This window comes from Phoenix dactylifera, chromosome 5, assembly GCF_009389715.1.
Source record: "Phoenix dactylifera cultivar Barhee BC4 chromosome 5, palm_55x_up_171113_PBpolish2nd_filt_p, whole genome shotgun sequence".
Taxonomy (NCBI): Eukaryota; Viridiplantae; Streptophyta; class Magnoliopsida; order Arecales; family Arecaceae; genus Phoenix; species Phoenix dactylifera.
Genome location: NC_052396.1, coordinates 2,428,457 through 2,442,188, shown reverse-complemented (window position 1 = coordinate 2,442,188; position 13,732 = coordinate 2,428,457). Strand labels below are relative to the sequence as shown.

General features: G+C 35.3%; 1 protein-coding gene across 2 annotated transcripts; it reads left to right on the top strand.

The window, feature by feature from the left end:
• Positions 1-1,735: 1,735 nt before the first annotated feature.
• LOC103711669 (2-oxoglutarate-Fe(II) type oxidoreductase hxnY) lies at positions 1,736-12,452 on the top strand. 2 transcript variants are annotated; one of them, XR_003386570.2, is made up of 11 exons: positions 1,736-2,020; positions 2,337-2,532; positions 3,794-3,871; positions 4,158-4,209; positions 5,960-6,081; positions 7,404-7,504; positions 7,610-7,668; positions 9,828-9,884; positions 10,069-10,127; positions 10,339-10,418; positions 12,116-12,202. XR_003386570.2 is itself a non-coding variant. In XM_026806438.2 (11 exons), the coding sequence occupies exons 1-11, from the start codon at positions 1,943-1,945 to the stop codon at positions 12,180-12,182; spliced, it is 936 nt and encodes a 311-aa protein (XP_026662239.2). In that variant the 5' UTR covers positions 1,736-1,942; the 3' UTR covers positions 12,183-12,452. The 2 variants fall into 2 exon arrangements, 1 of the variants encoding a protein (XP_026662239.2); XM_026806438.2 differs by having other exon boundaries at positions 10,069-10,114; positions 12,116-12,452.
• The last annotated feature ends 1,280 nt before the right edge of the window (positions 12,453-13,732 follow it).

Sequence of the window (13,732 nt, the reverse complement as noted above, 5' to 3'; positions counted from 1 at the left end):
GTCAACCAACCGTCCATCTTAGGGGCACTGCACAATGAGGCTTCCTCCAGCAAGCTTCCCATCGGGATAATATCATTGGATGCCAAATCTTACTCTTCTATACCAAAGCTGATCATGATCCGGGCTTGGGTATAGAAAATGTCAAATTTAAACTAATTCTGGCCTGAAGCCCAACTAACAATGAATTCTAAAACTTGCAATTCTAATATGGAGTTGGAGTTTGGATGAGCAAGCGTTATTGGAGGGATCCAAAGAACATTTATAGAGCTTGGATTTAAGGAATATGTCATATAGCAGGGAAGCACATTCCTGATCGGGGCATAAATTTTTAAACTTTGGGAGCATGGTCCTGCTTGTCTAGGGCATCAATTGAAAGGAGTGGTGAAACAATCTCGTCTCGTATAGGAAATAACTTTCTTAATTGATACTTATATATCAGTGATGAAAAAAACAAAAAATAGAGGAAAGGGAAAGGAATAGAATTTGTTATCGGCATCGTAAGATTGGAGATCGCTTTAGTACATTTAGCCAGAATGTGGATATGGACTATTTTATAGTTGTCTCACACGATCTTAGAGTCCATTTCATATAGAAATGCTCCAACTTTTGGATTCTATAACTGGAGAAAAATTAAGACGACTCCATTTCATCTCTTAACCAACATATATATTAATTTTGTAACGAATAAATTAATTTTTGATTAATACAATGGAGTACTCGGACACTCCTATGCTTTCAAGTAATATGTTGCTGAAGCATTAGATTTACTTGATGGAATGATTAACTTTAATGAATCATAAATCATACCTTGACTTGCTAAATCCATCTTGAATTGAACTTTGAGATGCATGCGCAGTCGTGATCAACTGAGATTGCTCTGATCTGGATAGAGATTAACGAGAGATCTTCTGAAGAGAGAGCTCTTAATGCGTGTATTAGAGAAGAGGTCTGACAGGCTATTTATAGCCCTCTCCAGGAACCAAACGCCGTGATTAGTTACACCCGTGAAGAATCACCCCCCATCAAGGTAACTCTTCACTAAGATGGAATTACCATAATGCCCTTAAGCTTATCAGAATTTACGAAATTCAAGGGACACTTGTTAAACGTGGGTTCTAATTAAACGGGATCAGAGTTTAATTAAAACGGGATCCAACATTCTCCCACTTGGACCATATTGATGCCATTTGTCAATGTGGGCCACAACTTGATGGGATCCCAACAGAGTCACCTCCTATCAAGGTAACTCTTCACTAAGATGGAATTACCATAATGCCCTTAAGCTTATCAAAATTTACGAAATTCAAGGGACACTTGTCAAACATGGGTTCTAATTAAACGGGATCAGGGTTTAATTAAAACGGGATCCAACATTACTAATATAACTAATTATAGCTATTATTAACACAACAAAAATATTATTAGCTCTAGTTGCGCTGCAGCCAATATCGCAATTCTAATTGTCAAGCCTAATGAAGCCATGCTACCTGATTTACAATGCAGGCTATGAAAATAGATTTTTGTTTAAAAATTTCAAAACTTTTTATAACTATTTTTTTAAAAAATAAATATTAAAACATAAAACTATTGGAAATTGATTGAGATACGATAATCGCGATTCTTGACCCACTAAACAATATCTTTTTTGCATTTCAAAATTGCTGCTATGTAAAGGTTAGAAATTTCTTATGGTATAAGATGGGAGAAAAAAAAATTGTTTTATTGTTTTCTTTCAATTAATGACAAATCAAAGGCTTAGCTTCTTTGCGGTTCATCCTTCGCGCACTCTCATCTTGGAAACTGAGACCATGGCATTTGGATGTCAAACGTTGCCAAAGACGCCGCCATTTATGATTTCTGAGACGAGCAACGCGGCGATAATCTAATAGGAAGCCCCTGGAGCCCGGCAACCACTGGTGTCGGAAACAAATCTACGAAGAAGATGTCCAAGAACCTGGACCTCCCTCTGGTCGACCTCTCCTCCACCGACCGTGCCGCCGCCGCCCGGTCGATTCGCCAGGTTCCTTCTTCTAAATCCCAAGTCCTGAAATCGCTCCAAGAATCTTAAGAGCATCTCTTCTTTGTACCGTAATCGGACCCCTTAGCTGTTTTCTTCGCTATCTTTTTTTTCTTTCCGTGATGAATTGTCTCAATCCTCGTCTTTTGTCCTTTTATCATTTGTTCTTGATAGCATAATAAGTTGATTGTTTGACTTCCAAGAACTGATGTCTTAACTGTTGATCAAAGCAAAATTTTGTTCCTTTGTATCCATCCCGAACTCGTTTTTGTGGGAAATATTATTGATATAGTTCTTAGGGATGCCGGAATCTTTTCAGGCATGCATGGAGTATGGATTCTTCTACCTGATAAATCACGGAATCGAGGATACTGTTTTTCAGAAGGTGTTTGAAGAGAGCAAGAAGTTTTTCTCGTTGCCTCTGGATGAGAAGATGAAGCGTGAGCGCAACGAGGCTCACAGGGGCTATACTCCCATGTATGCCGAGACCCTTGATCCGTCTTCCAAATTTAAAGGTCCATCTCTTACAATGCTGCCAAGTTCTTGTGATTGTTGTTGTTAGCCACAGTTTTGATGCAATTTATTGAGATTCCCTTCTGGTACTGAAAGTGCTTTGTTTCAAGTATAAAAACAGAAGGAATGATTTCAAGTATGGTGAAAAAGACTATTGAGGGTTAAGTCCTATTGTTTATGGCTAAATAGGAAAAATTCTCATGATGGCTGAAAGCAATGGTTTAAACGCAACCAAGAATGCTGTTTTATGAAGAGATTTTGCTTGCATATTTGCTGTGAGAAAGATAGTATGCGATATTATGGTTGACACAACAGGGAATGATAATAACTTCATAAAATCTGGAGGGAGTCCTGATTGGATGTCTTAGTCCAACTCACGGTCCACTGAAACCACACAATTTGCACCATCTTTATTGTACACAATATTGTGGTTGCCACTATAGGGAATGATAATAACTCATGCGCAAATAATATTGCACCTTCCTTTTGACGATTTTGTTTCATGAATTGGATTCTTGAGGTTGGCTATTTAGTGTGACACAATAATGTGTTTGTGCGTAGGCCCCAACTTAATGGAATAACCATTTTCAGAAACCTTGCCATGCATTCTTGTTGGCCGTCGCAACTGTGTGATGCCTAGCAGTTGCATATAACCAAATATACTTTCAAGTGGTGATGGCTATATCCACCATTTGGCAAAGCTCGGCACTTGGTTAGTACGAAAATGATAGCTTGTCTTAATTGTTTTCCAACTTAAAGTCAATATATGGCCATATTAAAAAGATTTTGTGAAAAAATAGAAGGTACAGTTCCATAGATTCATTGTTGTACGACAGGTCTTTGGGCTTTCAACTTTGCAGTACAATAACATTCTCTGGAGCTATAGGCTTTACTACTTGCTAAGTCTCTACATGTAAGCAGCATACGATACAACACTTACTCTTGCATAACAAAGGGTTATTTTTTCATCGAAAATATACCAAAAGCTGGTATTTGAAAGTTTCATTGAAAGAAACTGTTGCATACATTTGTTTCAAGTAAGTGGGTATATTTATGTTTGATCGTGATATGCAAGTTGGTTCTTTTATTCGTGCGGAAGAAGTTTATAGGTGGTTTTTAGAGTTGAAGTGCATGATAGAAGCTCTGAATTTGCACGCACTGTATACTTGTCTAAAACTTCTTACAAAGCAGATCGGGTTTCTTACTTATCCATTTTTCTGGAGTGTCATTAAGTTTTTGTCTGTGAAAAAAATTGAAAAATAGGAGATCTGAAGGAGAGTTTCTACATTGGTCCTGAGGAAGGCAGCAATCTGCAAAACAACAATCAATGGCCTTCAGAAGGTATAGTTTGGTTTTGTCGCTATTATCTGCTAGGATTATTCTGTCAACTCCTATGACTATCAAACCAACTGAAGACAGTTGATGTCAAAACTTTGTTTTTTTTATTTTTTTATTTTTTTACAAGTTATTACTCTGAGCTTAAAGATTTTGGATGCTGTCAAAATGTAAAATTTAATGGAAATGCTTCTTCTCTTTTGAGGTCACAATTAGGAATGCTCTGTTATTGTACTCTTCATGTTTTTTGTCTATTAAAGTATCTGCATGTTGTTTGGCTAGGAAATTTTAGAAAGCTTGCCATGTTGGAGAATCACAATGGAATCATATTATGAAAAAGTCCTGTAAGTTTTTTTTCCGATCATGCTATTTATTTCTACGGACATTATATATTTTGCAACACTGGTGAAAATCTGATGCGTTCTCAATTTTGTATTTCTAGCATTAGTTTGGAGATTTTAGATGCTATTTTATTTAAATTGCAATTTCATTAGCATTCAGAGTTCCTAGCTATTCATACAGATTTCTATGAATGATTTACAACTTTTCAAGGACTGTTGCTGAAAAGGAAATAATCGAAGCACTAGATGTACTACATGTTTGATGTTTATAGCTGGTGCATTTGTATATCACTTGGTCTTAAGGGTTGGGAAGATTGGAAGTTGAATATATTAATATGAAAATGAAGCAATGAGTTACCTTGAATTAAGAGTTAGGGAGATCTGCACTGATTGCTGAATAGCTAGTTGAAATTTTTCGAAAATATCATGTACCTACTAATCTATATCCATTTGCTGTTGTTGTATGGGCTTAATGAAACTTCTAACTAATATAGAAATAACTATAATTTTTTTTCACAGTACATGCATAATTTCTGAATTTCCTGAGTCGGGGAAAGAGAATTTGAGGACTATACACAGACAATATCATTGTGAGTTCTGGATTGCTAACACAATATGCCAGCACTAGCAACAATATATGATATCATTAGTTGTTGCAAACAATAGCAATAATATATGGTATCATTAGTTCATTACATATAAGAAATTAGTCTTGAATAACTCATAAAATCTGTGTATACTTCAAGAATAATTGAATAGTTCTGGACTGATTCACTGATGGAGATTAGTTTGAAGAATCATTGGATCAAGTGAAAGGCTGAGAAAAATTTGAGGGTTTTTTAATTTTTCAGAGAATAATGTTACTATGCTAGATAAGGAATGTCGGTGATAAGACAGCAGCATTGTGCATGAATTTTTGTATATGGCATATGGTCCCATTAAATAATTATGAGCTTTTGATAAGTTCCTTGCACATGATTGATATCAGTATAGTGGAATGATCCACTATAGAACTCTAAATATCATTAGCTCATTTTAAAATCTTTAAATTTTTGCTACTTATATATGCTAAGTTATTTAGCAGTTATATGTAATAAAATACAGTAGAGCAAGTGAAGGCATTCTTAGAGTTAAGGGACTGAGTAGTTTCTCTTTTAAATCTGGTACTTAGAAGACAATGACACAGAAATGCACAGGCATAGGCCCCAATGTTGTTGCTGAGGGTATTATGTTTTCTTTTAGCATGGACATGTAACACATACGTAAAAGGAATTTATGCAGTTGTATTCCATTGATAAACTGATTTAGTTTTACAGAATTAAACTAATTGGCTTGGCTGAAACAGATCATTCCATGTAGGTTCTGGCATTGAATAGCTGTGAATCGTTCATTCAGCTGATACTATGCAATGCTTAAATTATCAGAAAGACCAGGCAAAGAAATTTTATAAGAATCTCAGCACTATAATTTGAGGGGGACTACGAAGCTTAGAAACCACTTGCAAGCATATGTTCATCTTGAAGAGCACATGAACAATGGAAAATTGAATAGATGTTGTGATAAAATAAAAATACTTGATTGATTTTTTTTCTTTTCTTCCATCAAAGAATTTTCTTGATTTAAATATAAAAAAGTTTATTTCTCTTCCCTGCTTGCTTATCATTTCTTTTTGCATTACAAAAGTAATCATATTAAAATTTTTGAGGACAAACATATATTATTATTATAAACTGTGGTGTTCCTTTTACCTTAGGACGGTGGGCAAAAGATTGATCTCTTTGATTGCTTTGGCTTTGAACCTTGATGATCAGTTCTTCGAGAAAATTGGGGCATTTCATTCCCCAATGTCATTTCTTCGCCTAATACATTATCCTGGTAAATTGCTGTACTTTGATCATCTCTCACTATCAAAATATCAATTAAATTTATCTCCTTTAAATTGACAACAAGCAGGCCATTGCCATGGTTATTTTACACTAGTTGATTAGCCTCTCTCATTACATGATGTTGGCTTTGTGATACATTTTTGTCATATGTCCTCTGTTGAATTTATCTCTACATTTTTTTGGTAGAAGGGAGGAGAACCTTGATTTATTGAATTAAAAAAAATACATCTAAATCTGTAGAGAAATTATTATGACAAAGCAAAAGAAGACCAAATATAAAGCAATATATAATAGCTCCAAAGATATGCAGAGGTTTGTTGATGCCACCAAAAAAGGTTTTAGGTAGTTGAGGAGGTGGGGGTTCCGAAAACACAAGAAGAGATGTAAAAAGGATCTCAAGGGGAAGATAGGAGCCCTAAACCATGTGGTACCTTAAACCAGATGAAATTATGCCAATCTGGGGAAACATATCTACTTTATTTGCATGCTTGAAAAGTTATTGTCTTTTAGTATATATTTATTAATTTAAAACAAGTAAATTTTTTAATTGTAAATTTCTAAGAGTTTGAGATTCAAACACACTTTTTTTTAAAAAACCTATGCAATGCTGCTTTTCAAGTGAGACCTGGACCATTTTCATATGCCTAAAAGATCTTCAAGGAAAAAAATCAATCATAAATAACTCAGTAGTGCTTTTGAATGTATTTCTGGGTCATCAAAAATTAGATGCATATGCCCAGATTAAAATATAATTCTCTCTTAAATGTGCATAGTGCATGCTAGATTATATATATCTTGCTAAGGTTGTTACTACCATAAATTTAACAATAAAAATGCATGCCATGAATTTCTAACTTTTTCAAAGAATTGTATTGTAAAAATGTATAAACAGTCAGAGGACATGAAATCAGCAGGACCTGAAAATAAAACAGATAGGTAAATTGCCCATTAATGATGTCCAACTTATCTTCTGCAGTCCAGAATGTCTAGTAATACCTGAGGGGAAACACCTTTTAAACCAAAATTTCTCATTATTATGTTGTCTGAGCTTTTAGCAAGTCAATTGAAAGAGATTGCTTTTCAAACAGATCTCTGTTGCTTTTGTTTTTTTAGCATCTACCACAGTTCTCTTATTTTAGAATGAAAGGTTTGAGAAATTATTATGTTTCTGTGATTGATTTTATGAAGAGTAGGCAAAACCTGCAAGGTTCTTCCATTTCACCTTTTTTAATTTTATTATCTAAACATAAGATTTTATTTAGATGTCAGACTCAATTTATTTATAAATTTATTGATAAATTCAATTTTCAGGTGAATTGGCTGCTTCTGATAATGGTAATTTTGGTGCATCAGCCCATTCAGACTATGGAATGGTTACACTTTTAGTAACTGATGGGGTCCCTGGTCTTCAGGCATGTCTTATAAGGATGCACTGCATTCTTCTGGACTATAGATAATTGGTATACTTGTTCTTTAAACTCCATGGACATTTATGATATTATTTTGGAATTATAAAGATTTGCAGGGAAAAAGACAAACATCCACAACTATGGGAGGATGTTCGTCATGTTGATGGGTAAGTAGTGGACGAGAATACCAACTCTTTTTATGGTACATGGATACAAGGATTGCAGAACTTGTATGTAGAAAACCCTTTATGAGTTTTAATCTATTTTCTTTGGTTTATCTACTTCATGTTATTATTAAACAAGGTTAAACCTGAAATTTGCCTTTGGTGTTTGACCAATTTTTGTATTATACAGTCATTGAATTTGTGGCCTCATTGACATGCATTTTGAATGTATATTTATATATTTGTTTGGGACATCTAATTAGTTTATATTATGAAAATGAACATTTTATATATTATAGTTAATGGTGCAATTCTTCACGTAATAATGAAGGAAAAAAAATAGAAGAAAAATACTTGCATAGGAGCTACTAAGAGAATCAAAGATATAGCTCCCTCCAAAACTATCCAGCCAGTAATTTTTGTTGGACAAGGTTCCCTATGAATTTGAGGTTGGTCAATTTTAGTGGTGTAACTGGGGCAGGTCGGAACAGGTTCGAGGATAATCCAAGCCCACCCCGACGCATATGAACTCTGCCTGGAAACTGATCCAACCAACGTTGAACTCAAGTTCTTTGATACAAGTCCAAAAAACAAATTTTCAAGGCCCAGTTTCGAATATGATTGGGTTGGGTTGAGTCAGGTCAGGTCATATCAAATTGGTTGGTTCAGCACAAAACAGAAAATCTTGTTCCCTTCTTATTTGAAGGGAAATTGGATCTCCATTCTCTTATTTTTTTCCCTTTTTAAAGAAGCAATGCTGAGTCCGATTTTATTGGGTGCATCCGTACACATGTTGTATAGATCACTCGGTCTAGCAAAAAAAAAAAAAAAGAAGCAATGAAATGCCATGTAAAAGCCAACAAGGATGGCACCAGCTAGAGTGAAAAGAGAGGGAGGTTGAGGAAAGATGGGATCAGGGTTGGATTGGTCTGAGGGTTTTCTCCTATAATCCCATAGAGGGAGAAATGGGATTAGTGTTGGTCTTGGGTTCCCTCTCATATATCTGTTGCCCTAACACAGACATATATATAGAGAGAGAGGCAGGGGAAGGGAGGATGGAGATGGATTATGATTAGGGTTTAGTTAAATATTTGTATATATTGTCTTCAGGTTAGGTCAGGTTGCCCGCCGCCTTAGCTCAAACCCAAACCAATTTAAAATCGCTTTGGTTTTTGCCAACTGAAGGCTGGTGGTGCCTGCCACTAAACTGCCCAAGTCCACCTAAAGTTTGATCTGAGTCAGGTTGGACTGCTTAATTTGCACCTGTAATGAATCACACTCAATTCATCCATCAGGAAAGGGAAGTGGAAACAATAATTTGATTTTTTTCTAGTACCTTTATTGTATCAATTAGTACTTGAGAAGCAAGCTCTGGTGTATTGGTGTGGGATCCCAGATTTGGCTCTTGGTAGGAAGGAGAATTTCCTTAGGTCAAGGTTTCTTACCTATGGGTCAAGTGAAGACAAAATGCATAATTAAAAGTATGATCACTTGCTTGATTTGATTTACAGCTTAAACACATCCAGATCAATTGAGTTGTAGTGTTTAGTTTTACATGTGTTAAGATGACAATGGTCTTCCTTCTCAATTGATATGGTCTGTTATGTAGCTAAACTAACAAACTATATTGCCATCCATTTTGCGTCCATGTGCTGTACTAATAAACTTCTGAAATACTTGACTTTGGTTTGTAGGGAACTTAGGTGTTTATAGATCATGATATAAGGTGTATATTTGCATTTTGTAAAAAAGGTTGTCATTGATTTCGGGTTGATATTTGGGGTCAAATACTTAAATATTGGCAACATATTTATCTTTATTCCATATACACCTTTATTCCGTATATATGTATCATGTGTATATGCTTGCAGATTTGCTTGCTTCAGTGGACTGACAAGAAAATGTCTGCTGCTTGTTTTTCAGTATCTGTTGCTTGAGGCCAATTTTCTTTCTTTTATTTTTTTGTCTACTTTCTTGTAGGTTATTAAGTTCTTGTAGCTAATCCATCTGTCTATATAGAAGACATTCAGCATATTTCTGAACTTTCTCTTGTAGTTAATCCATCTTTGTACTTTCTTGTTGCAGAAATCCAATTTAGATGAATTTAAATTGCACATGACAAATGTCTTATGAGAACTTAACCTGTATACCTGCTTCTGCAGAGCTTTCATTGTTAATGTTGGGGATATGTTAGAGAGGTGGACTAACTGTTTGTTCCGGTAATTTTAATTTGACATCTTAGACTTCTTTATCCATGTATTAGTTTCTTCCTTTAAGATGATGTTCCATTTTTCATCTACCAGCTGAGACAATTTTATCATACCGTACAGAATTAATGTTGGTATAAATTCCTAGTAACCATACATTCTGCATCTTTTATGATAATTGCTCCCTAATTTGCAGGTCGACATTGCATAGAGTCCTGACAGTTGGGCAAGAGCGCTACTCTGTAATTACCAAATGTGCTCCAGTGCTTCCTGCTTTTTCTCTAGTTTTAATCTTTATGGATGCTTGAAATTTAAGAAAGCTACACACACCATGCCTTTTTTGGAAGATTATTATCTCATTCATTTGGCAAATCACATACCATGTCAAAAGATGGTTTGCTTTAGAGACTCGTGCAGTGGGTTTTGCTATGCATTCCACTGATGGAGATGTGATTTTTTTTATCAGGTTGCCTTCTTTTGTGATCCACATTATGATTGTGTGGTTGAATGCTTGGAAAGTTGTTGCAGTGAGACATCTCCTCCCAGGTAGCCACCCCCCCTCCTCTCGCTCTCTCTCTCTCTCCTCGCCCCCTCTGTGCATGCATGCATGCATGTGTTTGCATGCTTAGGCTCCTGTCAAATGCTAGCACAAATGCAGAAATTTCCATATGAAATGGATGGTGGAATTGTTTACCATCCTCATGTAACTATTATGATGCAACACCCTGAGCTGCCAGCCCAAGCCCTGTTATAAACCCACTTAATTCATTAACAAAAAATATTGTTCTTTGATTCTTTCCTATCCCAAAAGTAAGATAATTAATAGAAGGTGAGATTTGATGCATTGGTTCTCATCTTATTTTACCTTTTAATTGACCTCTTGCGTTTATTTTCCTCCACTGGTCGGCACTGCTCCTCAGCACTTGGTTGGGAATAGGTTTTGAGTTCCATATTAGAAGGTGGTGCTCCAGTTGTTATTTGCCAAAAAATGTCTGCCATGTGCATTGGATGTAACGAGTGTCAATTGTATGCAACATTCTACTGGATCTGTGGAGAAAGGCAGGGTTTTGTGGGGTGGGAGGGATTTGCTTGACTGAGGTTGATAAAAAACCAGAGGGTCCCCTTTGTAAACTCCGCATGGTTCTTTATGTTGTGCCCCCCAAAACTGGTGCACAGTTATCACACAGCCTGTAACTAAAATCATTATTACCTATGGGTGGCTATTTGTTTGGCAGGCTGCCAACCCATCATTAAAGGAAAGCTTTTAAACTTCTCCTGGCTATCCCAATGGAGGAGTCACAATTGTGAATAACTAGCTTTTTTATCATAGCAATATTTTGCGATTATTGATTCACCTTATTGGTCTGAAAATGGAGCAGAGTAGTATATCGAAGCAGAGAAAGATGCCTTCCAACATGATTTTCATTAGCTTTGAGTTGCTCTGATTATTTTCAATACGACATTTTAGATTAAGAACTAGCTGCTTTTATGTCCTTCATGTTTTTCTTCTTCGTCTTTTGAGAAAGGCTAACTTCTTTCATATTTAGGAAAAGAGTTTCCATAATTGGAGGGGAATCTTTTGATTAGGGCTTCAAATATTTTTCGTAACTTTCCTTTTGATGTTACTTGTATATCCATTTTTGATTAGACCGTCATTGGACCACTCAACCTAATTGAATTTTTGTTAAACTAGGTTAGTTTTAGTAGTATTGCATGTTCAGTTTATTAGTCTTGTGGAAGAAGATCCTTATTCTTCAAGGTGAACAAAAAGAATCTGCTTTGTTCTCTATATGTTTTTTTTTAAAAAAATAAACTTTTTATTTCTTTTTAATAGAGAGGTCCAAAGTCAGTGGGTAGAGAATAGCAGGTTTACCTATCCTTCTACAAATTGACATTAAATCAGGCCATAACATGTAACCATGCCAAACTACCTTTAAATGAAGTGCTGAACCTTCATGAACCAGGCCAAACCACTCCAATAAGTTCTGCATACCAACAAATCACACATAACTTGCCTAAATTCATGATCTCGAGTGGGACAAGATATCAACTATTGGCCAAGACTGGTGGTTTAAAGACAAATTTGAGTTGAGAATATTTCTTAGTGATCCTGTTAGAATGATGTTTTACCAATTTGAAAGTTTAATATGCAAGGGAACATTCTTTTGTTAGAAACTCGTCATTGGCGAGTATGCAGGTGGGCTTTGCCTATGTTTGATCTAAAATTGTTACTGTTTGTGCAGGTTTCCTCCTATCCGTTGTGGTGACTATCTAGTGGAGCGGATAAGAACTTCATACGGTTCTAAATGACTTTTTTTTTTTTGGGGGGGGGGGGGGTGTGTTTGGCGCTGGTTTGAGAATGTAGAACCAGTAGATTGATATAAATAACTACTGTAAACCCAATTTATATGATTTCAGGGGATAGGTGACATCAAAGCATCATGACAGGGATACATCAAAAGCGACAACTTGTAAATCTGTCTTTCTCTATATGTCTTTATTTCACTCTTTAAAAAAATGTTGTAGTTGCATGTTAAATTTGCTCGCAAACAGATGCTCTTTCATTGTGTTTGCTGCCAAGTAGTTCATCTTGGAGGGATGTTTGTATCACAAGGCTATGTTATGGCTACTGTCTTTACACACACACACAGACTTCTCCAAAGATGTCCTTATTTCATTTTGTTATTTGTTTTTCTTCAATTCCTAGTATGTGTTCGGGGAAAATACTATACATGGATACAAGTTTAAATGGAAACCATGATACAAAACTTTAGTATTCTTTTATTTATATTTTTCAACATTGACAGCCGCCAATGCCATAATGAAAAAATGGTTTGGCTGTGTTTAGTGTTAGCAAAAGCAAGATATGGTTCTAATTAGATGTGACATTTCTCCAAATGTTTGCCGAGAGTTTATTTACTTTCAAAGTACGAGTTACAAATTGTAGCTGTTACATATATCACTACTGTCGTCCAAATAAACTTTAGATTTAAAATTGTTAAACTATATCTGCAATTTTAATGTTGAAAGCTGATTAAAGTTTGTGATATAGAATATCTAAGAACAGCATCTATGCTAATAGCAACCTCCAGATACAACTACAAAATTATCAAAAAATAACCATGCTGATGACTCTTACATCTTATGCCACATTATGCAGCTTTGGTGAAGTCATAAGGAGCTTATTCTTTGGTTCTTCTAATTCATTATCAAAATGTAGCTGGTAGTGCATGGATAGATCTTTCTCCGACATTTTCCTATAATGTCCAATAAAAAAAATGGAGGGCCCGTGTATTGACTGTTGTTTTCTATTTTTGTTTTGAAAAATTCAAGAAGAAAAATGATAAAAACTAATCGGCATGGATGATGAAATTTTTTTCTTTCAAAATGTTTGTAAAATCTTTAGACTTTATGAAAGCTATGCTTTTTTTTTTCTATTTTTGTTTTTAAAATTTTAAAAAGAAAGAAATAAAAAACTGTTCAGCATGTATGATGAAATCTTTTGCAATTGGTTGCAAATTTTTTAGACTTTTTGAAAGCAATGATTTAATGCTTTCAAAAAAGTAAAAATAAAAAGCAAGTAATAGCATAAGTTTCGTGCAAATATTATTTGTGATGGCTAAGTTTTATAAGAATATTTTCTCATTTGTAGAGAAACAAAATTAAAAAATCACACTGGTGCTATTTATGTAAAAATATTATAATAAATTGACTCGGATAGAGTCAGTCCCATTGTCCGCTAAAGAAGGGGATAGAGTCAGTCCCAAGGTGGTAGCCCAGTTGGAACGGGGCGTTTACTTCCAACCAAGTGGTTCCAGGTTCGAAACGCGCGGGCGTCGATTAAATTTGGGGACCGAATG